We start from the raw sequence: 24,968 nt of genomic DNA, 5'->3' as shown, positions 1-24,968 counted from the left end.
GGGATTGGAGGCCTCGCCAGCATGGCCCATTGTCTTGAGCTACTGAGTGTCACTTTACACAGCCTCAAATCCGCTCTCCGGCTGGGAAGGAATGCGCTTGTGAGTGGGAGAAGCAGAGTGGGCGTAATGTTTTAGAAACAGAATCTTCACACAGTGATTTAAAAGGGATTCCAGGAATTTGATATCAGACTTGTCTGAAGTGTCCCATGACTTCAGGAGGGATCGTGCCCTTCCAGGAGAACAAGTGAAGCAGCAGAGGACCACGGGGACTTGCTGGGAGGGAAACGGCAGCGTGTGGGGTCTTTTGTTCTTGTTATTTAAACATAGCATTTTTATCATTACATTCAGAATTTCATGCATGCTTACAGTGTGTTTTGAGAATTTGTGTGTTTTATATGATAGCCGTGCCTTTGCCTTCTGTCCCTAAAGCAAAGACTGTGACCAGGCCAAGTAGTACACTGATTTGCCCTCATTCACTGTAGCCATGAGCCCTGCCAAGCCTGCATATCTGCCAGTCTGAGTAGAAGGGCATGCTTGCTGTCAGGCGCAGTGGACGCTGTGCTGCGTGCCTGGGTCTGCACCAGAAGAAAGTGGGTTGGTTTGGGTTTCAAGACTGCTCCGCAAGCTTGGAGCAGGAAGAGTGCCTGCTCTTCCAGACCTGACTGGGTTTCCGGGCACCCACATCAGGTGTCTGTGGTCTGCTGTTGCCCAACTCCAGGAGAGCTGAGCTGCCTTCTGGCCTCTTCATGCATGGGCATATACAGACACTGCCCCAAACACACAAAGACTGAGAGCCCCAGCACCCTCAAATACCTTCTGTCAGGTGAGAATTATTAGTTTCCATTGGAGATTACTAGCACATGGAGGGGAGCTTTTTTTGATGCTATAAAGCAGCCCCAAAAGTACAGTATAGGCCACTGTAAGATGAGAGAAAAGGTTGTCTTCTCAGTCCCTCAATAAAAAACTGGTAGCCACTGAGAGGAACAGAAAACCTAGCCTCGCCAAAACAGGACTAGAGCCCGTGGCCCTAGTGCCCTCCTGGGCTCCTTGGCTTCTGGGCTCAGCCATCTAATCTGCCTTATCTGTCAACAGCCGGAGTGGCATGGTCCCTCACAACTCCTCCCTCTCCACCCCAGCACAGCCTTGTGTGTGCACAGCCTGGATGCCCCGCCCTCTCCACCCCAGCACAACCTTGTGTGTGCACAGCCTGGATGCCCCGCCCTCTCCACCCCAGCACAACCTTGTGTGTGCACAGCCTGGATACCCCGCCCTCTCCACCCCAGCACAACCTTGTGTGTGCACAGCCTGGATGCCCCACCCTCTCCACCCCAGCACAACCTTGTGTGTGCACAGCCTGGATGCCCCGCCCTCTCGCCAGGTCTCCAGGCCCTCCTCACCTGTGCCTTTACTTCTCTTGTTCCACTCTGAGGAGTCTGTTCGTGTCACTCTGCCTGTGGGTTTTTGCTTTGTTGCTGTTTAGATGCTGCTTGCGCCACGTTGTGTTACTTATCGTCTGTTTGACATCTTCATTCACTTAAAAACTTTGAATTTGAGCCCAGAATTCAGAGCCAGACTACAGAGTGCAAGAAAATAGGGCTTCTAATTCAGCAGAAGAAAACAAATGAACCCAGTCTTCCCAGATGGGGGAGGGCGGGTGCTGCTCACATTCCTGCCTTGACATCCCAGGAGTCTGCAGGGGTGCTGTAGAGCTCTGCACACAGGGCCTGTTCCTTCAGGGTCGTACTGAGCTGAGCTGAATGGAGAGAGGAGACTGCAGACAAGGAGAGAAGGGTAGAAGGACTCGGAGGAGACCCTAGAGGAGACTATTCCTCTGAAGGTGCATGGCTGGCTGCCAGGAGTGGTGCTGGGGAAGGGGCTCCTCCCGGGCCTCCCCTAGCCTGAGCACCGGCTTCACCTGGCTCCTTGGAAGCCGCGGGGCTGGGGCTGGGGGTTAGAGCTTGGGAACTGCTGTTGGTCTGTAGGGTTAGTGCACCTAAGAAGGGTCTTTGCCCACCTTTGTTGTTGGAGTAAGGCTGAGGGGACACAGGCCTCTTTTACATTGTTCCTCTGAGGCAGAAGTAGGAGGATTGCCACAGTTGAGTTGGTTAGGTCATGGGTCAGTCCTTACGGGAGCTACTACTTCATTATTCTGGAGAGGCCAGGCTTAGGGAACCTTACTTTCACTCTTGGAATATTGTGAAACTTGGGTGTGGGTAAGAAGGCTACCCTCAACATGATACAGACCTCGGGCTCTGCCAGATGGGCCTTTTTGTGGTCTTTCTCAGAGCAGGCTCTTGTTCCCAGCAAAGGGGCTGGAAAACAGCTCCTCCTGTACACTGTTTGGCCCCAGATCACTCACAGAACATTCTCGTTTCTTGAGTAAATATTAGTCTACTTACTTTACCACCCTACTCAGTGTATACTTTCTCACCTGAAAAGAAGCAGCCCAGGCAGGCCTCTCAGAGGTGGCCCTGGGACTGCAGAGCCCATTGCTTACTAGTGAGCACATGTACTGAGGGGCCTGAAGGACCCTTACACCTCAGATGAGCATCCTTCCTTTACAGAGACCTCTAGAAAGCTCTTTACTAGCCGTGCCAGCTTGCAAAAGTAGGCAGAGGGCACAGGGACAGTGGTCAGTGTCAGGAGAGGAGGATGCAGAGGGCACTGTGTAGACACAGCAGGGACAGTGGTCAGTGTCAGGAGAGGAGGATGCAGAGGGCACTGTGTAGACACAGCAGGGACAGTGGTAGTGTCAGGAGGGGAAGATGCAGAGGGCACTGTGTAGACACAGCAGGGACAGTGGTCAGTGTCAGGAGAGAAGGATGCAGAGGGCACTGTGTAGACACAGCAGGGACAGTGGTCAGTGTCAGGAGAGGAGGATGCAGAGGGCACTGTGTAGACACAGCAGGGACAGTGGTCAGTGTCAGGAGGGGAAGATGGCCACACAAAGGAGCTACTGGAAGTACAGTAGCTGCATAGGCTGTAGGTGACTGTGAAGCCCCAAGGTTCATTCAAGGTTTTGTTGTGTTCTGGGAGAAATGGGTGGTTGCCGTGCTGAGGCAAGCACAGGAGTCCCATCTAGTGTGCATCCCATCTCCTCCCTCTTTGTTTCTTTTCACTCTTAAATTTTAAGATTTCCATCTAACCAGCCAAATGATCGACAGGTGTTTCTGCTTTGAAAGAAGTCCCAGTTAGCCGGGCATGGTGATACATGCTTTTTACCCAGAGGCAGGTGGGTCTCTATGAGTTTCAGGCTAGCCAAGGCTGCAAAGCAAGACTGTCTCACTCCCCCAACCCTGACCTCCTCCTCCAAAAAAGGGGAAGAAAGAAGTCCCAGTTGCTTGGGAAACTTTGCTTGTATAGAAGGTTTATTCCTTAGTAAAACAGTGAGCAGAGTTCAGCGTCCTCATCGCCATCGCTACACACACAGCTGAGAGTGAACAGCTGCCGACGGGCAGAATGAAGTTACACCTGTGTCCCTGGAAGTTTATTTTTAGTGATCTCTCATTTATGAGAGCTACAACCTTGTGAAAATGGGAGTACTAGTGTAGAGGAGATGACAGGAGGATGTGCTGTCAGGTTTTGGGGTGCTTTGTAACTGACCGTCTACATCACAGAGGAAGCTGGGTCCTGATGATCCGTGCCTTGCTTAGTGGTTGGCAATTAGGGTTCAGCAACTCTCCTGTAAGTACTTAGGCTTGCGTGTTGATACAGCCCCACCATGCAGAGGCCACCAGAGGCATCTATGGGGTGACCTTCAGTGTGGCAGGAGCCCTGGTGATGATCCTTCAGATCCATTCTGTGAAGACACCCTGCCCCTGGGGAGTGTGGCTCTTCTGCTGTGGCCTATTAGCTATTTATTGGATTTGGGCTGTAATTGAATAGAATTTAGGGCTCTAAAATTTACTAGACACAGGTCTGTCTCCAGACATTCCTGGCCTGCAGTTTCCTACTGTAATTTGTGACTCTGATGCTCCTCTAGACAGGCATGTGGCAGCACTTCGCTGTCTGCTTGTCTCTAATCTTAGGTTACATTTGGGGCAGAGCCGCACTGTGTGCACATGGTCAGCCTGAGCAAGAGTTCACCCCACCTATAGCTGCTCCCTCCAGATGTTCTTCCTGATAGGGGAAGAGCGCAGGAAAGGCTAACAGCGTCTTCAGAAGACGCGGGGCCAGGGCGCAGGGTGACTGGCCGCTATGTTACACGTGGTTTCTGTGTCTGAGAACGGGCTGCGCCATCAGTTTCTCAGTGAGAATTCTGATTGGTGTTGCAGCAAGCTAGCAGCTAAGATGAGCAGAGGAGGTCATCTGTGTGTAGCTAGGCATGAAAGGGTGATTCTTAGTTCTCACTCGCTCTATTATTTAACTAGGTGTGGTGGCCCACACCTGTAACCCACCACGCTGGCAGCAGAGGCAGGCAGATCTCTGTGAATTCAAGGCCAGCCTGATCTACAAAGTGAGTCCAAGACAGCTAGGACTGCTACACAGAAAAACTCTGTCTCAAAAAACAAACAAAAAATAAATAAATAATAATAATAATTAGTATTATTTAAGTTAACAATACATAGTAATGGTTTCCTTGCGTCATTTTCATCCTATGTCATTATACTTTGTTCTGTTTCACTCCCAGTTCTTAGTTATTGCCTCTCTGGAGGTCAGTGTAGCTGTTAGGAAGGAAGTTGCTTACCCATCACTTTTCCAATGGAACGAATGTTTTCCCAAGAGAATACTTGTGCATGGCCAGTGAGCTATCAGGATGAGCCCCTCCCTGGAGCCCCTAACTGTGGCAGGGGCAGTGCTTCCCAGGTGAGGAGATATGGCTTGTGGTGGGAAGTGCCTTAGACACACTGGCCAAGATCGCTGTGCTGCCCCGTCACTCAGAAAGAGCAGAGCTCAGAGCCTCCTGCTCTAGAGAGCTAGCCATTTCAGTTCAGTGCCACTCTGTTTCACGAGAGCTTTTCCCCAGCACTTGCCGTCCCGGGTTGGATTTGGTGGACTGTCTGCCCAGTGGTGCTCACAGTCCAGGAGACTGAGGCTCTAGTCCCTCATTCGGTTGCTCTCCTGTGTCCGGTCTGCCTGCCTCTGGGAAGGCATCATCGCCCTGCCAGGTCTCTGCATTCTCGCCCTCACAGGAAGGCTAGGAAGGGTTCTTGTTCTGCACTAGCAGGGACAAGGAGGGTAAGCGGCAAGTGAGCAAGGCACCAGGCAGTGTGTGTGCGAGGGTCTGCACACGCACTGACACACTTGTTCAGTGCCCTGGCTACTGAAATAACAGCACGTTCTGCCCCCTTTCCTTCCAGATGCCAGGATGGACAGAATAGCTTATGATGCTTATCCCCGCCCACCACTTCCGAGACATTGAGCGGAAACCAGAGTACCTCCAGCCGGAGAAGTGCGCCCCACCTCCCTTCCCGGGCCCCGCGGGAACCATGTGGTTCATCCGCGATGGCTGTGGCATCGCCTGTGCCGTTGTCACCTGGTTTCTAGTCCTCTACGCGGAGTTCGTCGTCCTCTTTGTCATGCTGATTCCATCCCGAGACTACGTGTACGGCATCATCAACGGGATTGTGTTCAACCTGCTGGCCTTCCTGGCGCTGGCCTCCCATGGCCGGGCCATGCTGACGGACCCCGTGAGTATGTCTGGGCTCGCTTTGAGCAGGCCACATCCTCTCCTCTGGCCCTGGCATGGCCGTAGCCCTCACGCTTCCTTGGGCCTGTGTCACAGCGTGTGTGGCGGGTTACGTGGGCTGTCGCCACACTGCCTGCCGCGTCGGAGCTAGCTGGGGAAACCAGCTGTTTGGAGGAGCAGAGAGTTCTGAGCTGTGGTGGCCTGGCACTCCAGCAAGCCACGTCCACTTTTAGGTTGGATTGGGTGGCAGCTACCTGTAGTCCCAGGGAGGCAGAGGCCACAGAATGTTTCCTCACCCTGATCTCACGCCCTCCTGACTTTCCGCTGTGTTGTATGGGAAACACCCATTCAGGTAGTGTGGTGAAGCCTCCTGTGGATGCACTGTTCTGCTATGCGGGTGGTAGCCATTAAACCAGAAAGAAAAGTTCTGCTAATGGCCACATGCATCTTCTGTAAATCCCGGGGAAGCACAGCAGGGACCACAGGGATGAGCCAGTTCCCTTCTTCAGGCATTGTTAATCCCTCCTCAGGAGAGGCAGGCAGGGCTGCCTGAGGCCTCACATCCTGGGCCTGTGCACTGATGCTGAGGTTACTTGCAGAAGAGTGGAGCAGTCACCTGAGGAAGTGAAGAGCTGTGCACTCTTGAAAGTGTCCCATGCACAAGGGCATAAAGGTTAAAACAAATAAGGATTTATTCAGAAGTTTGTGTGACGCCCTTGCTATTGGAGACAGCAGAGGGAATTATGTCCCGTTCAGCTCACAGTTCAGTCCTGTTGCAGAGCCAGGTGAGGATAGTCCTGGCAGAGGACGTGGAGCTCGCGTGGACAAGCAGGGAGCGGGGTCAGTCAGTCAGAGGTTGGTCGTGAGCCATGGAGAGCAGACGGCAGGGGACTCTCCCATGCAGAAAAACAGGCATCGGCTCCCCTGGGCAGCTGGTGGCTGCGATGGAAAACCATTGGGACATGGATTTACCTTTGGGGTCTTCGTGGTTATGGAGAGGAAACATAGGAGAGGAAAGGCTCCAGAACCTCAGCGTGTTGTTGTTGTTGTTATTGTTTTCCGAGACAGGGTCTCACTATGTAGCTCTGGACCTCACTGTGTAGACCAGGTTGGTCTCAATCAAACTCAAAGAGCTCTGCCTGTCTCTGCCTCCTATGTGCTGGGATCAAAGGGGTGTGTCATTAAGTCTGTAAGATTTTTTTTTTTCTTGAGACAGGGTTTGTGTGTAGCTCTGGCTGGCCTCGAACTCACAGAGATCCTCCTGTCTCTGCCTCCCAGAGTGCTGGGACTATAGGCCTGCGCCGCCGTGCCTGACTGGCTGTAAGAATTTTTAACTAAAGCCCGAGGAGACCAGAGTATCACTGGACAAGGATGGCTATAGCAACAGTGTGCGAGGCCCCGCTGCGCACTGATGTGTGGACTGAGTGCCAGCCCCACAAGAGATTCCTTCCTGAGCAGCAGGTGCAGCTGAGAACGAGGGAGACAGAACCCCTGCCCTCTGGAACCTCACATTTCAGTGATAAATGAGGCGATGGCAGAAATTGCTAAGTGCTAAGGACAAGAAAACAGCAATGAGTGGTGTGGCAGGCTTTCAAGGAACGCCCCGGCGGGTCAGGGCAATCCAGGAAGGCCTCTCCGCGGTGATGCCACTGAAGCTGACCTGAATGGCATGAAGCTGCAGCCAGGGCATGCAAAAATTTTCAGGTAGACTGAGGCAGAAGAGAGAAGTGTTACAGAGCCTTGAGCTTGAAGCATGAGACTAAAGCACCATGAAAAGGCCCCGAGGCGGGATCATGACAGACCTTGTAGGGGCCTCAGGACCGTGGGGAGACAGGTGCAGTGACGCTGTGCTCACAGTGCGGTCAGGTGGGACTTGCAGAACAGTGAGACCAGAGGCATGGACAGCAGTTTAGGCAAGACACAGCACTAGATTAGATCAAGGTAGGAACAGAGAGGCTGGTGAATTTGTAGCTCATTGTAAGCCACTGATTCTGTTTTTAATAATTTTTTTAGAGATTTTTTTAAAAATCATGTATACAATGTTCTGCGTACATGTGTGCCTGCCTGCCAGAAGAGAGCATCAGATCTCATTATAGATGGTTGTGAGCCACCATGTGGGTGCTGGGAATTGACCTCTGGAAGAGTAGACAGTGCTCTTAACCTCCGAGCCATCTCTCCAGCACCGAGACTCAAATTAACCGTCACAGGAGGTGAGAGCCAGTGTCCTGAGCTCTAGGCAGCTCCCATGATGCAAATGAGGACTGCTAAATAACTCGCATTATTGAGGAGACCATTCCAGAGCGTGCTGTGTGGGCGAGCCTGTCACGAGATCTCCATGCCTCTGCCTGAAGTAAGCCCACATGTAAAACAGGTGGGGCTGACAAGTGGGGCTGGCACTACTGGGCACCCTGGCTTCTAGGAACCAAGCTGGGAGTCCAGATCTCAGGTCAAGCAAATGTCAACTAGGGCGTCTTGTTAATCAGCAAGTGGAGTCGGTTTCCAGCATGGAGTGACAGTCTGTTAGGGGACTTTCCTAATGGGGAACAGATGGTGGTGATGGCGTCTATCGCAGGAGTTCCCACTGCTTACAGCTGAGGTTATAAATAATATCTGCATTATGTGTCTTTTCGGTGAGGACCGAGAGGGTGGGCAGAAGAGGAAGGGAAACAGGAGAAAAGGGGCGTGGTCTCCACAGGAAACTGCAGCACCACTTCCAACCTGGGCTTTCCCAACTGTGACCCCAGGACAGTTCAGCCATGGCGGCTCTCTGGACCTCTCAGGGGTTGGTTGTTGACTCCAGCACAGCAGTAGCTGAGGTCAGACAGGAGGGGCAGAGAGAGATCACCCCCAAGTGTGTGGAAAATAGATATGGTGCCATTGAAAGTGGAAAAGAGTACTTTCAAAGCATATATTATAATTGAGTTATGTGGGTACAATAACTCAACTATAATATATGCTTTGAAAGTGCTATAAGCTGTTTAGGAGAAATAAGTTATACAAATTAAACGTTAGCAGATTAAATAATGGTCATTGTCAATTGCTAGTCTGCTTTTATCTCAAGAATAAACACCTTAGGTACAGCTGATAGATATGATTCTATAGAAAGACAAGGTCTTCAGAAACCCCAGAGACATGCAGAATATGACATTTAAAAATGTTTTTATTACTTTAAAGATTCATTGACAATGAGACAGGTTAACTCCTGGCAACACCCAGCCTACCTCAAAGAAGATGCTGAACATCGAAGAACCTCCTTATGGAGATGGCTTCAAATATGGCAAACAAGCCACTGGGCAAAATGTCCACATTTCTACCACAGACAGAATTTTGCCTAAAAAAAAGGGCAAGCTTGGATGCAGGCAGAGTCGACGGCCAAACTCTGCCAATATGTCTGTCAGATATATTGGACCAGAAGGCTGAAGAAGATGCTCCAATGTTATAGAGAGTTTTGGGTGACTATTCAGGTAGCAAACTGTCTCTGTCATCTTTTCATTGGGAAAGCTATAACCTGCACTCCCGGCATACTCAGATAATTAAGTTTACTCCTTCTCAAGTCTCTGAGGGAGTTGAAGACCAGGTCGCTTAGTTTTACAATGGAGCTTAATTGTTTAGGAGTTAAGATGATTTTAGGTCCAGATTAAGTGTTCTAAGTTGATAATGACAATATGTGATGGAGATTGATTTACATTCAGAAATTTAAATGCACCAAGATAGGAAAGATGTTTTCTTTAGGCTGTCAAATGCAAATAGCCAAAACACTAAGAATGTAACATTTGTATAATTCCTGACTGTATATGTGTGTAATAATATAAATGCATATGTACAAAAAAACATAAAAAAAAGAAAAAACAACTAAAAAAAGGTAAGTGGAGAAGAGAAAGGCCTGTCAACAGAGAGCGAGGACAGCTGGACACCTCAGGCATCATCTGGGCTGGACATGGTGCTGAGAACAGGCCATGCTGGTGCTTGCTCTCACGTGCACTTTCACCACGGCAGTTTTCTACGTTCCGGAAGTCTCCACGTGAGCCCGTCCTGTGGTTATTTCCCCAGCAATGTATCACTGGGAAGATACACTCACTCTGGCAGAATCCCCACCCCAGTTCCCTGACCTGTGGAATGAGGGTTATTATTATGGTTGAAGAGGCCAAATGGAAGCCATTGGCATTACCTCTACCAGGGAGAAGACTGAACCAAAACCAACTCTGCATCCCCGGAGGGATTGCACAGATTAGTGCCACCATCAAGGAGCTGAAAGAACAGGATGGGCGCTTCCCGCCACATCTCCCTTTAACGCTGTGTGGATGTGCAGAAGACAGATTATGAAGAATGACAGTTGGCTATCGCAAACTTAACCAAGCGGTGACTCCGATTGTAGCTGCTGTACCACACTTGAGCCAGTGAACTCATCTCCTGGTGTGTGGGGTGCAGCCCTTGATTAACACATGGCCACCAGGGCCACCAGAAGCAATTTCAGTTGGCAAGGCCAGCAGCATGCCTTTATAGTTTTACCTCAGGGCATATTAACTCTCCATCGCTGTGTCTTAACGTAGTTCAAAGGGAGTTTGATCATCTGTCTCTTCCACAAAATATCACACTGGTCCAAAATATTGATGTCGTTAGACTAATTAGGCCAAGTGAGCAGGAGGTAGCAGCCACTTTGGACTTGTTGGTAACACATATGCACATCGGAGGATAGCAAATAAAACCAACCGAAATCCAGGGCCTTCTACCTCATTAATATGTCTAGGAATTCAGTGGGTTGGGTACTTCTAGGGCAAAGGATCATTTATTGCACCTGACCCTTCCCAGCGCCAAGAAGAAGTACAACATTTAGTGGGTCTGTTTGATGCTGGAGACAGCACACTTGGGAGTGTCGCTTGGGCCTGTATACCAAGTGGCTCAGGGCTGCCAGCTGGAATAGGTGAAGGCGCTTCAGTGGATCCAGGCTGCTGTGCGGGCTGCTCTACCACTTCCGCCATACGGTCCAGCAGATTCAGTGGTAACTGAAGGAGCAGTGGGAGATAGGGTGCTGCGTGGAGCCTTTGGCAGGCCCCATAGGTGAATCACAGCAGAGACCGTTGGGATTTTGGAGCGAGGCAGCTCTTGGCCTCCTATTGGGCCTTAATGGAACCTGACCATGGACCGTGGGCCACCAAGTTGCCATGTGACCTGCGCTGCCCGACATGAGCTGTTATCTGACCCACCCAAGCCATAAAGCAGGATGTATGTGCACAGCATTCTTTAAAAGAAGACACTGAAAACTGAGGCCCAGGCCCTGTTGCCAGGAAGGCTAAAGCTGCACACTGCAGCCTGCCACAACTGCATGACTCCTTCCCGTGGGCCTGATCGCTCATTAAGCACATAATTTATTTCAAGTCTGAGAACTGAGAAAAGGTGTAGTATAACCGGGCCCAACTCGACCACAGCACTAAGAGTTCATCTGTGCACCTGCCAGTGCCCCGCTGCTCGCCCCTGTGAGCCAGCCCCCTGCTGTAAACCAGCCTCTGGGACTGAGAACACTGTCGTCGTCTGCCTGTGCACCTGCCAGTGCCCCGCTTCTAGCCCCTGTGAGCCAACCCCCTGCTGTAAACCAGCCTCTGGGACTGAGAACACTGTCGTCGTCTGCCTGTGCACCTGCCAGTGCCCCGCTTCTCGCCCCTGTGAGCCAGCCCCCTGCTGTAAACCAGCCTCTGGGACTGAGAACACTGTGCAAAGGCAGTGCTGGGGCTCAGTTAAATTCACCTGTTATTTCTTTGTGGCACCTTTACCTTTATGTGCTCCCTTTGCGGGGTCACCCAGGACCCGTGTAGGGTTCAGCATTATGTCAAGGAGCTCTTTACAGCTGCCTCCAAACCAGAAGAAAGCCTCCTCCTTTTATACAGAGTAGCCACCCTTTTCCTGGGGTGCTAACTGAGAGGGGTATTTCTGCCCAAACTCAGGGGCATGCATATGTTGACACCAGCCTTGTGATAACAGTGCCTCTCAGTCCCCTGCTGCAAGTGCACAGCAGTGCCAAGTCCTCAGTGTCATTTGAAGGAACCGGGGATGCATATGCTCTCTCATTTTCAATGATGTGCATGTATGTACATCTAAGTGGGCATGCGCACATTTGTGCCAGTGCCTGTGGAGGCCAGAGGTGGAGTTATAGGCGGTGTGAGCTATCTCCTGTGTGTGCTGGACCCAGGTCCTCTGCAAGAGCGGCAAGTGTCCCTAACCACTGAGCATCTCTCCAGCACCATTGATTTCTTTTCCTGCAGTAGGCTCTCACTGTGTAGCTGTGGCAGGCCGGAAGCTCACTGTGTAGGTGAGGCTGACTTTGAATTCGTAGACCCACCTGTCTCTGTACCACCCAGCTGCTTTTCTTCATTTTTAATATTCAGTCTCTTGTTGGGAGTTGTCTCTCCTGCTTTCCTTTTGTATGCTCTATCCTAGTCCTTAAAACAAGCCTATTGTCTTGTTGATGGTTATCATGCATGTTAATACACTGTGGTAGATAGCATTAAAGCAGCAAAGGGGGGGGAAAAGCTTTTCTAAGTCTTAGTGAAGCCACCTGATGAACATGTTTGTGTCCTGACTGTTGCCTGGGCCTGGATCCTTAGTCTGCTGCCTCTGAACCACGCTGTCTGATTCTGTTCACTCACTTCTGCTATAAAACGAGGCATCGCGTAGTCTCTGCCTCCTCATAGATTTATTGTCAGAATTAACTGACAAAATGCTTCCAGTCACAAAACATTTGGAACTGCGCCCGTGCTTTATAAGCACTCAATAAATGTCTGTTTTATCATTGTTACCTGGCTTGGGTATATTGAATGCAGGCCTGATGCCAGGCCGTGAGCAATTTGCTAGGCTATAGGTTGAAAGACATTGTCTCTGTCCTCTTGGAAATTTACAGACATGTTGGAAATGCAATGTATTTTACGGTATGTGTTAAAATGCCAGTTTAGACTGTGGGAGTCAGAGTTGCTTGTGGGTCCTGCTGTAGGTGGTGCCCAGGTCTGTGCCGTCAGGAAGAAGACAGAAGGAACGCCATTGATTTTGAAATGGGTATAGAGGACTTGGGATACTTCCTGCCAAGCTTCCTAGAGGGGCTTAGATGGTGCTAACATATTGTCCTGGGGCAGAAAAGGAGCTTGGACCGTGAGTGGTGCAGCATCGTCAGGAAGGACCCAGCTCTAGACCGGGGCCAGGGTCAGGAGCGGCTTCTGTATCTGCTCCAGGAGTTCAAACTCTGACCTATGGTTCCTAGGGAGCTGGCGAAGGCTTTATGTCAAGAACCACGTGGCCGTTCACAATCTAGAACGTTTTCTCTGGAAATAATGGGAGGGAGGCAGGGTCAGGAAAGCCGTGACAGTGACGTGAGGGGGCGTGGCCTGTGAGGCAGTTTCAGGTAGAGGATGACTGTGAGAGCACCTGAAGGTGGCTGCTGGATTTCTAGCCTGGGTAACGTGGCAGCCAGGACACCACTGGGCTGGAGGGTAGAGTGCTATGCCATGCCCAGTGCCGTGCCACGCCCAGTGCAGGAAGCTCCAGCAGCTTCTCCATGCTTCCTGTGGCTGAGTTAGCCATGTTTTACCTGGCTTTTATGGTTTAAGTGTTCACAGCCTACAGTGTTTACGAAGAGAAGAGGCATATAGAATGTGATTTGCAGTATAGGTAATGCTTCTCCTGAGTGATCAAGTCAGGGTGTTTCTTTTCCCCTTATGTGTATTTTCTTCTTTAAAACAACAACAACAACAAAAAAGAATGTATCACTTTGGAAATGAGAAGAAAACGCAGTGTTTGGACATGTAGGCTGTGGAGATCTGCAAGCTAAAGGACATTCCATTGGATAGGGGTGAGAGTGGCCGAGTGTCTCAGCAGATCTTCCCCCCCATGCCCTGCACCAGTGGACGGCTGCACTCAACAGGAAACAGAATTCTCTTGAGTTAGTAACAGCTTCCACAGTCCTGAGATTAAAGCAGACAAGTGTGGAGGAGGCAGTTCTGGGATTGGGTGGGGGTGGGGGGATCCAGAACTGTAAGGCATTTGTACCACAGGCTTGCCTGGCACTGGCTCAGGTGGCCAGGCAGGTGGGGTCTTGCCCTGATGGGAACAAGTCCCCTGGGAGGCTTATGCAATCGAAAGCACACCAGAGAGGCTCTAGTCACCAGCTGACTAATGCACAGTAATGAGGGTGTTACACAAGGCTCTGGTGCCTCTACAGAGAACCTCCACCTGGGAACCCTGTGTGGGTTGGGGTTAGGGTAAGGGTTGGTGGCACTGGTGTCTGTGTCCTTCTGCTCACATGGGTACTTGGTGGCACTGGTGTCTGTGTCCTTCTGCTCACATGGGTATTTGGTGGCACTGGTGTCTGTGTCCTTCTGCTCACATGGGTACTTGGTGGCACTGGTGTCTGTGTCCTTCTGCTCACATGGGTATTTGGTGGCACTGGTGTCTGTGTCCTTCTGCTCACATGGGTACTTGGTGGCACTGGTGTCTGTGTCCTTCTGCTCACATGGGTATTTGGTGGCACTGGTGTCTGTGTCCTTCTGCTCACATGGGTACTTGGTGGCACTGGTGTCTGTGTCCTTCTGCTCACATGGGTATTTGGTGGCACTGGTGTCTGTCCTTCTGCTCACATGGGTACTTGGTGGCACTGGTGTCTGTGTCCTTCTGCTCATATGGGTATTTGGTGGCACTGGTGTCTGTGTCCTTCTGCTCACATGGGTATTTGGTGGCACTGGTGTCTGTGTCCTTCTGCTCACATGGGTACTTGGTGGCACTGGTGTCTGTGTCCTTCTGCTCACATGGGTATTTGGTGGCACTGGTGTCTGTGTCCTTCTGCTCACATGGGTATTTGGTGGCACTGGTGTCTGTGTCCTTCTGCTCACATGGGTATTTGGTGGCACTGGTGTCTGTGTCCTTCTGCTCACATGGGTACTTGGTGGCACTGGTGTCTGTGTCCTTCTGTTCACAGGGGTACTTGGTGGCACTGGTGTCTGTCCTTCTGCTCACATGGGTACTTGGTGGAACTGGTGTCTGTGTCCTTCTGTTCACATGGGTACTTGGTGGCACTGGTGTCTGTGTCCTTCTGCTCACATGGGTACTTGGTGGCACTGGTGTCTGTCCTTCTGCTCACATGGGTGTTTGGTGGCACTGGTGTCTGTCCTTCTGCTCACATGGGTGTTTGGTGGAACTGGTGTCTGTGTCCTTCTGCTCACATGGGTATTTGGTGGCACTGGTGTCTGTGTCCTTCTGCTCACATGGGTACTTGGTGGCACTGGTGTCTGTCCTTCTGCTCACATGGGTGCAGCCTCCACACAGACTCCAGAGCTAGAGTACCAAGTATCATTCATCACCAGTGTGGAGTAACATGTCAGGTATCTAATCCTTGGCTCCCATCACTGACTTCTGAAGGAGCCCATCCTTCAGAACAGTCACACAGGTGAAAAGCAAAGCAAAGCAGAACCCTCTGAATGTCAGGCAGTGTGTCTTGGCATGAGAGAAGTGAGCTGTGGGATTGGCACTCACCAGTGGACCTTCCCAAAGGCAGTGCTCTTCCCAGGACTCAGAAGAGTCCTTGAGCCAAACTGCCACCCTACCCAGGGGTAGGGAAGACTGGAACAACAAGAACAGTACTAGCAAGTGAAAGCAAAAAAGTTATCAGGTAGTGTTGCAATTCCTTGGGAAATCCTTTGTCTGCGTTGAGGAGATCTGGAACACAGAGCCTGTATGTGAGCTTTGGCATGATCGTCTCCACTACAGAGTGACAGCTGACCCTGATGTCTTTCCTGTTCTCTTAGGGGGCGGTACCCAAAGGAAATGCCACTAAAGAGTTCATCGAGAGCCTTCAGCTGAAGCCTGGGCAGGTGGTGTACAAATGCCCCAAGTGCTGCAGCATCAAGCCGGACCGGGCGCATCACTGCAGGTACCGTGGGCTCTCCACAGCACCAGGCCAGCACCGGGACTGTGAGTGTCCCACCCAGGCAAGGAGTGACCACTAGGGTGGAGAAGGCCATTGTCTGGGCAGCAGATGCCTGGTGCAGCCTCTGCTGAGTGTCTATAAGGTCAAGAGACTCCTGATCCCCTGACACCCTGTGAGTACCTGAGACAAAGGCATCTCTCGGGCTTTCCTTGAAGCCACAGTTGCAGAGCTTGTGACAAGTACAGCTCTCAGGCAGAAGCCTGTTTTCCCTGAGTTATCACAGGTGTTCTTTGAGTCTTCTTGATGAGAAGACGTGTAGCTAAAAATTGCACTTTCTCATTGCAAAGGCAAATGACAGAGACCTGGAGTGTCCTACAGTTACCTTTACAACATGATACATGTTTGGAGTAAGGAGAGTTTGGAGGAAATTGCTTTGCTAGCCTGAGACACTACAGAGAAAGGGAGATTGTGATGACCAAGAGGCTGCAGAGAGGCTGAAAGGCCTTTCCTGTGCAGCCTCAGTGACAGCGTCTGTCTCCGTCACCCAGATGTCAGTCAGCCCCTCAGCCTACCATCTCCCCTCATCACCAATCTTATTTTCATCTTCATGGCCACCCTGGAGATGAGACACTGTTGGATGGCGATGCTCTGCATGAGGAAGGTGGATGGATAGCCGAGACAGGCCTGGATCCTGCCATTCTGGCTCTGGGTCTGTGTGGCTGTCTGGTTTTGAAGGGTTTACACAGGGGCAGCTGTGTGAGCACTTGAGTGAGAAGCTCTGTTTCTGCTGAGGCCATCGTCTTGGGTTCACTTTCCTCAGAGGTGTGTTGAGGCTCACTTCGTGTGCCTCAGTGGCATTCATTACCCTCTGCCACCCTGGAGGACTCACCGTGAAGCTGGAGAGGTTAGTGTTTTAGATCCAGTGCAGTTCTCAGGCCAAGTCTGTGTCTCTATGGGGCATACCGCCCCTCTGTCAGCAGCTGTGAGCGGCTGGACCCATGTGTAACTGCTCAGAGCGATGCTCAGTGTCGAAAGGCCAGGCCAGGAGCCAGAGGGTTAGCTTTAGAGGAGACAGCTGTCAGAAGCCACAGGGCTAGCTTTAGAGGAGACAGCTGTCAGAAGCCACGGGGCTAGCTTTAGAGGAGACAGCTGTCAGAAGCCACAGGGTTAGCTTTAGAGGAGACAGCTGTCAGAAGCCAGAGGGCTAGCTTTAGAGGAGACAGCTGTCAGAAGCCACAGGGCTAGCTTTAGAGGAGACAGCTGTCGGAAGCCACAGGGCTAGCTTTAGAGGAGACAGCTGTCAGAAGCCACAGGGCTAGCTTTAGAGGAGACAGCTGTCAGAAGCCACAGGGCTAGCTTTAGAGGAGACAGCTGTCAGAAGCCACAGGGCTAGCTTTAGAGGAGACAGCTGTCAGAAGCCACCGGGCTAGCTTTAGAGGAGACAGCTGTCAGAAGCCAGAGGGCTAGCTTTAGAGGAGACAGCTGTCAGAAGCCACGGGGCTAGCTTTAGAGGAGACAGCTGTCAGAAGCCACAGGGCTAGCTTTAGAGGAGACAGCTGTCAGAAGCCACGGGGCTAGCTTTAGAGGAGACAGCTGTCAGAAGCCACGGGGCTAGCTTTAGAGGAGACAGCTGTCAGAAGCCACAGGGCTAGCTTTAGAGGAGACAGCTGTCAGAAGCCACAGGGCTAGCTTTAGAGGAGACAGCTGTCAGAAGCCACAGGGCTAGCTTTAGAGGAGACAGCTGTCACGCCGCCGCTGCTCTGTTCTCTTTGGCCCAACACCTGGTGTTCTCTTTACTGCAGCTGCCACCACCTCTCACCCAGAGTGACCCAAAGTGGGCATCTAAGTGCTAGTGAACAAACAGGCTGAGCAAAGCAAGAGCTGCTGGTTCAGAGTAGCCTAGTGAGGCGCTAAACTGCCTGTGTCTGCCCCAGAGAATGTGTCCTGACAACCTCTGTTCATGATGACAGGTGCATGGAGCCCCAGGCTGTTCTGACAGGTGCATGGAGCCCCAGGCTGTCCTGACAGGTGCATGGTGGCCCAGGCTGTCCTGACAGGTGCATGGAGCCCCAGGCTGTTCTGACAGGTGCATGGAGCCCCAGGCTGTTCTGACAGGTGCATGGAGCCCCAGGCTGTTCTGACAGGTGCATGGAGGCCCAGGCTGTCCTGACAGGTGCATGGTGGCCCAGGCTGTCCTGACAGGTGCATGGAGCCCCAGGCTGTTCTGACAGGTGCATGGAGCCCCAGGCTGTCCTGACAGGTGCATGGAGGCCCAGGCTGTCCTGACAGGTGCATGGAGCCCCAGGCTGTCCTGACAGGTGCATGGTGGCCCAGGCTGTCCTGACAGGTGCATGGAGCCCCAGGCTGTCCTGACAGGTGCATGGAGGCCCAGGCTGTTCTGACAGGTGCATGGAGCCCCAGGCTGTCCTGACAGGTGCATGGTGGCCCAGGCTGTCCTGACAGGTGCATGGAGGCCCAGGTTGTTCTGACAGGTGCATGGAGGCCCAGGCTGTCCTGACAGGTGCATGGAGGCCCAGGCTGTCCTGACAGGTGCATGGTGGCCCAGGCTGTCCTGACAGGTGCATGGAGGCCCAGGCTGTCCTGACAGGCGCATGGAGGCCCAGGCTGTCCTGACAGGTGCATGGTGGCCCAGGCTGTCCTGACAGGTGCATGGAGGCCCAGGCTGTCCTGACAGGTGCATGGAGGCCCGCATGGAGGCCCAGGCTGTCCTGACAGGTGCATGGTGGCCCAGGCTGTCCTGACAGGTGCATGGAGGCCCAGGCTGTCCTGACAGGTGCATGGAGGCCCGCATGGAGGCCCAGGCTGTCCTGACAGGTGCATGGTGGCCCAGGCTGTCCTGACAGGTGCATGGAGGCCCAGGCTGTCCTGACAGGTGCATGGTGGCCCAGGCTGTCCTGACAGGTGCATGAGGCCCAGGCTGTCCTGACAGGTGCATGGAGGCCCAGGCTGTCCTGACAGGTGCATGGAGGCCCAGGCTGTCCTGACGGGTGCATGGAGGCCCAGGCTGTCCTGACGGTGCATGGTGGCCCAGGCTGTCCTGACGGGTGCATAGTGGCCCAGGCTGTCCTGACAGGTGCATGGAGGCCCAGGCTGTCCTGACAGGTGCATGGAGGCCCAGGCTGTCCTGACAGGTGCATGGTGGCCCAGGCTGTCCTGACAGGTGCATGGAGGCCCAGGCTGTCCTGACAGGTGCATGGTGGCCCAGGCTGTCCTGACAGGTGCATGGAGGCCCAGGCTGTCCTGACAGGTGCATGGAGGCCCAGGCTGTCCTGACAGGTGCATGGTGGCCCAGGCTGTCCTGACAGGTGCATGGAGCCCCAGGCTGTCTGGAACCCTGGTTAGGATAAGTAGAGTCCCTAAATCATGACATGTACTGGGTGCTTTGATGGTCTCTTAGTCCAGAGGCTACTACCTGGTCCTGGTTCGGGAGTGCTCTGCGTGTGTGTGTGTGTGTCTGTCTGTCTGTCTGTCTTATTTTGAGGTAGAGGTCTACACCTGCACCTCTTTTTTTATTCCCCTGCTTCTGGTGGAGTCTATAGAAGTTGATATTGTTTCCGTTCCCAGAGCTCTGGTGGGATCCTAGCCACACAAATCTTCCATCTAGAGTAATGGTTCTTAGCCTTCCTAATGCTGTGGTCCCTGGTGCTAAGTACAGTTCTTGTGTTGTGATGGCTTCAACAATAACATTATTTTGTTGCTACTTTATAACTGTAAATTTGCTACTCTCATGACTTGTAATAGAAATATCTGATATGTCAGATATCTACTACGCAACACCTGTGGAAGGGTCACAGCTCTAGAGCAGCCTTCCAGCTCTGTCTGAGGCGGACCTTTCCCTCTAGCAGAAGCCCTATAACCAGGCTGCTGTCACTCGGTGGGAGTCCTCCCATCCTTGAGGGACAGTGAACATGTGGAACCCTGTAACCCAGGTGCTGTCGCTCCGCGGGAGTCCTCCCATCCTTGAGGGACAGTGAGCATGTAGAACCCTATAGGGGTTTATGCTTCTGCAGAGCTAAGGCCTTGGGCTAATGCAATAAGTTCCCAGAGGAGGAAAAGCCTGGCCTTGGCTGGGACTCACACCCCGTGCTCCCTGTACCCCGTCATACACACGCTGAGGCTGGGCCTCACACCTCGTGCTCCCTGTACCCCGTCATACACACGCTGAGGCTGGGCCTCACACCCCGTGCTCCCTGTACCCCGTCATACACACGCTGAGGCTGGGCCTCACACCCCGTGCTCCCTGTACCCCGTCATACACACGCTGAGGCTGGGCCTCACACCCCGTGCTCCCTGTACCCCGTCATACACACGCTGAGGCTGGGCCTCACACCCCGTGCTCCCTGTACCCCGTCATACACACGCTGAGGCTGGGCCTCACACCCCGTGCTCCCTGTACCCTGTCATACACATGCTGAGGCTGGGCCTCACACCCCGTGCTCCCTGTACCCCGTCATACACACGCTGAGGCTGGGCCTCACACCCCGTGCTCCCTGTACCCCGTCATACACACGCTGAGGCTGGGCCTCACACCCCGTGCTCCCTGTACCCCGTCATACACACGCTGAGGCTGGGCCTCACACCCCGTGCTCCCTGTACCCCGTCATACACACGCTGAGGCTGGGCCTCACACCCCGTGCTTCCTGTACCCCGTCATACACACGCTGAGGCTGGGCGTCACACCCCGTGCTCCCTGTACCCCGTCATACACACGCTGAGGCTGGGCCTCACACCCCGTGCTCCCTGTACCCCGTCATACACACGCTGAGGCTGGGCCTCACACCTCGTGCTCCCTGTACCCCGTCATACACACGCTGAGGCTGGGCCTCACACCCCGTGCTCCCTGTACCCTGTCATACACACGCTGAGGCTGGGCCTCACACCTCGTGCTCCCTGTACCCCGTCATACACACGCTGAGGCTGGGCCTCACACCCCGTGCTCCCTGTACCCTGTCATACACACGCTCAGGCTGGGCCTCACACCCCGTGCTCCCTGTACCCCGTCATACACACGCTGAGGCTGGGCCTCACACCCCGTGCTCCCTGTACCCCGTCATACACACGCTGAGGCTGGGCCTCACACCCCGTGCTCCCTGTACCCCGTCATACACACGCTGAGGCTGGGCCTCACACCCTGTGCTCCCTGTACCCTGTCATACACACGCTGAGGCTGGGCCTCACACCCCGTGCTCCCTGTACCCCGTCATACACACGCTGAGGCTGGGCCTCACACCCTGTGCTCCCTGTACCCTGTGATACACACGCTGAGGCTGGGCCTCACACCCCCGTGCTCCCTGTACCCTGTCATACACACGCTGAGGCTGGGCCTCACACCCCGTGCTCCCTGTACCCCGTCATACACATGCTGAGGCTGGGCCTCACACCCCGTGCTCCCTGTTCCCCGTCATACACACGCTGAGGCTGGGCCTCACACCCCGTGCTCCCTGTACCCCGTCATACACACGCTGAGGCTGGGCCTCACACCCCGTGCTCCCTGTACCCCGTCATACACACGCTGAGGCTGGGCCTCACACCCCGTGCTCCCTGTACCCTGTCATACACATGCTGAGGCTGGGCCTCACACCCCGTGCTCCCTGTACCCCGTCATACACACGCTGAGGCTGGGCCTCACACCCCGTGCTCCCTGTACCCCGTCATACACACGCTGAGGCTGGGCCTCACACCCCGTGCTCCCTGTACCCCGTCATACACACGCTGAGGCTGGGCCTCACACCCTGTGCTCCCTGTACCCCGTCATACACACGCTGAGGCTGGGCCTCACACCCCGTGCTCCCTGTACCCTGTCATACACACGCTGAGGCTGGGCCTCACACCCCGTGCTCCCTGTACCCGTCATACACACGCTGAGGCTGGGCCTCACACCCCGTGCTCCCTGTACCCCGTCATACACACGCTGAGGCTGGGCCTCACACCCCGTGCTCCCTGTACCCCGTCATACACACGCTGATGCTGGGCCTCACACCCCGTGCTCCCTGTACCCCGTCATACACACGCTGAGGCTGGGCCTCACACCCCGTGCTCCCTGTACCCTATCATACACACGCTGAGGCTGGGCCTCACACCCCGTGCTCCCTGTACCCCGTCATACACACGCTGAGGCTGGGCCTCACACCCCGTGCTCCCTGTACCCTGTCATACACACGCTGAGGCTGGGCCTCACACCCTGTGCTCCCTCTACCCTGTCATACACACGCTGAGGCTGGGCCTCACACCCCGTGCTCCCTGTACCCCGTCATACACACGCTGAGGCTGGGCCTCACACCCCGTGCTCCCTGTACCCCGTCATACACACGCTGAGGCTGGGCCTCACACCCCGTGCTCCCTGTACCCCGACATACACACGCTGAGGCTGGGCCTCACACCCCGTGCTCCCTGTACCCCGTCATACACACGCTGATGCTGGGCCTCACACCCCGTGCTTCCTGTACCCTGTCATACACACGCTGAGGCTGGGCCTCACACCCCGTGCTCCCTGTACCCCGTCATACACACGCTGAGGCTGGGCCTCACACCCCGTGCTCCCTGTACCCCGTCATACACCATGCTGAGGCTGGGCCTCACACCCCGTGCTCCCTGTACCCCGTCATTACACACGCTGAGGCTGGGCCTCACAACCCGTGCTCCTGTACCCCCGTCATACACACGTGAGGCTGGGCCTCACACCCTGTGCTCCTGTACCCTGTCATACACACGCTGAGGCTGGGCCTCACACCCCGTGCTCCCTGTACCCCGTCATACACACGCTGAGGCTGGGCCTCACACCCCGTGCTCCCTGTACCCGTCATACACACGCTGAGGCTGGGCCTCACACCACGTGCTCCCTGTACCCCGTCATACACATGCTGAGGCTGGGCTAACACCCCGTGCTCCCTGTACCCCGTCATACACCACGTGAGGCTGGGCCTCACACCCCGTGCTCCCTGTACCCCGTCATACACACGCTGAGGCTGGGCCTCACATCCCGTGCTCCCTGTACCCTGTCATACACACGCTGAGGCTGGGCCTCACACCCCGTGCTCCCTGTACCCCGTCATACACACGCTGAGGCTGGGCCTCCACACCCCGTGCTCCCTGTACCCCGTCATACACACGCTGAGGCTGGGCCTCACACCCCGTGCTCCCTGTACCCGTCATACACACGCTGAGGCGGGGCCTACACTCTGTGCTCCCTGTACCCTGTCATACACACGCTGAGGCTGGGCCTCACACCCCGTGCTCCCTGTACCCCGTCATACACACGCTGAGGCTGGGCCTCACACCCTGTGCTCCCTGTACCCCGTCATACACACGCTGAGGCTGGGCCTCACACCCCGTGCTCCCTGTACCCTGTCATACACACGCTTGAGGCTGGGCCTCACACCCGTGCTCCCTGTACCCGTCCATACACACGCTGAGGCGGGCCTCACACCCCGTGCTCCCTGTAACCCCGTCATACACATGCTGAGGCTGGGCCTCACACCCCGTTGCTCCTTCCCTCCTGTTCCCCCGTCATACACCGCTGAGGCTGGGCCTCACACCCCGTGCTCCCTGTACCCCGTCATACACATGCTGAGGCTGGGCCTCACACCCCGTGCTCCCTGTTCCCCGTCATACACACGCTGAGGCTGGGCCTCACACCCCGTGCTCCCTGTACCCCCGTCATACACACGCTGAGGCTGGGCCTCACACCCTGTGCTCCCTGTACCCTGTCATACACACGCTGAGGCTGGGCCTCACACCCCGTGCTCCCTGTACCCCGTCATACACATGCTGAGGCTGGGCCTCACACCCCGTGCTCCCTGTTCCCCGTCATACACACGCTGAGGCTGGGCCTCACACCCGTGCTCCCTGTACCCCGTCATACACACGCTGAGGCTGGGCCTCACACCCCGTGCTCCCTGTACCCTGTCATACACACGCTGAGGCTGGGCCTCACACCCCGTGCTCCCTGTACCCCGTCATACACACGCTGAGGCTGGGCCTCACCACCCCGTGCTCCCTGTACCCCGTCATACACACGCTGAGGCTGGGCCTCACATCCCGTGCTCCCTGTACCCCGTCATACACACGCTGAGGCTGGGCCTCACACCCTGTGCTCCCTGTACCCTGTCATACACACGCTGAGGCTGGGCCTCACACCCCGTGCTCCCTGTACCCCGTCATACACACGCTGAGGCTGGGCCTCACACCCTGTGCTCCCTGTACCCTGTCATACACACGCTGAGGCTGGGCCTCACACCCCGTGCTCCCTGTACCCCGTCATACACACGCTGAGGCTGGGCCTCACACCCCATTCTCCCTGTACCCCGTCATACACACGCTGAGGCTGGGCCTCACACCCCGTGCTCCCTGTACCCCGTCATACACATGCTGAGGCTGGGCCTCACCACCCGTGCTCCCTGTACCCCGTCATACACACGCTGAGGCTGGGCCTCACACCCCGTGCTCCCTGTACCCCGTCATACACACGCTGAGGCTGGGCCTCACACCCTGTGCTCCCTGTACCCTGTCATACACACGCTGAGGCTGGGCCTCACACCTCGTGCTCCCTGTACCCCGTCATACACACGCTGAGGCTGGGCCTCACACCTCGTGCTCCCTGTACCCTGTCATACACACGCTGAGGCTGGGCCTCACACCCCGTGCTCCCTGTACCCTGTCATACACACGCTGAGGCTGGGCCTCACACCCCGTGCTCCCTGTACCCTGTCATACACACGCTGAGGCTGGGCCTCACACCCCGTGCTCCCTGTACCCCGTCATACACACGCTGAGGCTGGGCCTCACACCCCGTGCTCCCTGTACCCCGTCATACACACGCTGAGGCTGGGCCTCACACCCTGTGCTCCCTGTACCCTGTCATACACACGCTGAGGCTGGGCCTCACACCCCGTGCTCCCTGTACCCCGTCATACACACGCTGAGGCTGGGCCTCACACCCTGTGCTCCCTGTACCCTGTCATACACACGCTGAGGCTGGGCCTCACACCCCGTGCTCCCTCTACCCTGTCATACACACGCTGAGGCTGGGCCTCACACCCCGTGCTCCCTGTACCCCGTCATACACACGCTGAGGCTGGGCCTCACACCCCGTGCTCCCTGTACCCTGTCATACACACGCTGAGGCTGGGCCTCACACCCCGTGCTCCCTGTACCCTGTCATACACACGCTGAGTCTGGGCCTCACACCCCGTGCTCCCTGTACCCCGTCATACACACGCTGAGGCTGGGCCTCACACCCCGTGCTCCCTGTACCCCGTCATACACACGCTGAGGCTGGGCCTCACACCCTGTGCTCCCTGTACCCTGTCATACACACGCTGAGGCTGGGCCTCACACCCCGTGCTCCCTGTACCCCGTCATACACACGCTGAGGCTGGGCCTCACACCCTGTGCTCCCTGTACCCTGTCATACAC

At 54.8% G+C, this 24,968-nt stretch overlaps 1 protein-coding gene across 1 annotated transcript in view; it reads left to right on the top strand.

Annotated features, from left to right (window-relative positions):
- The window catches only part of Zdhhc3 (zinc finger DHHC-type palmitoyltransferase 3), a 49,363-nt gene that overhangs the window by 8,327 nt on the left and 16,068 nt on the right, over positions 1 to 24,968 (top strand). The window contains exons 2-3 of the mRNA XM_051140075.1: positions 5,301 to 5,630; positions 15,412 to 15,536. Coding sequence (XP_050996032.1) covers positions 5,325 to 5,630; positions 15,412 to 15,536 — 431 coding nt within the window. The 5' untranslated portion in view covers positions 5,301 to 5,324. The remainder of the gene's footprint in view (positions 1 to 5,300; positions 5,631 to 15,411; positions 15,537 to 24,968) is intronic.

This window comes from Acomys russatus, chromosome 32, assembly GCF_903995435.1.
Source record: "Acomys russatus chromosome 32, mAcoRus1.1, whole genome shotgun sequence".
Lineage (NCBI taxonomy): Eukaryota > Metazoa > Chordata > Mammalia > Rodentia > Muridae > Acomys > Acomys russatus.
This window is presented reverse-complemented; position numbering and strand designations above follow the sequence as displayed.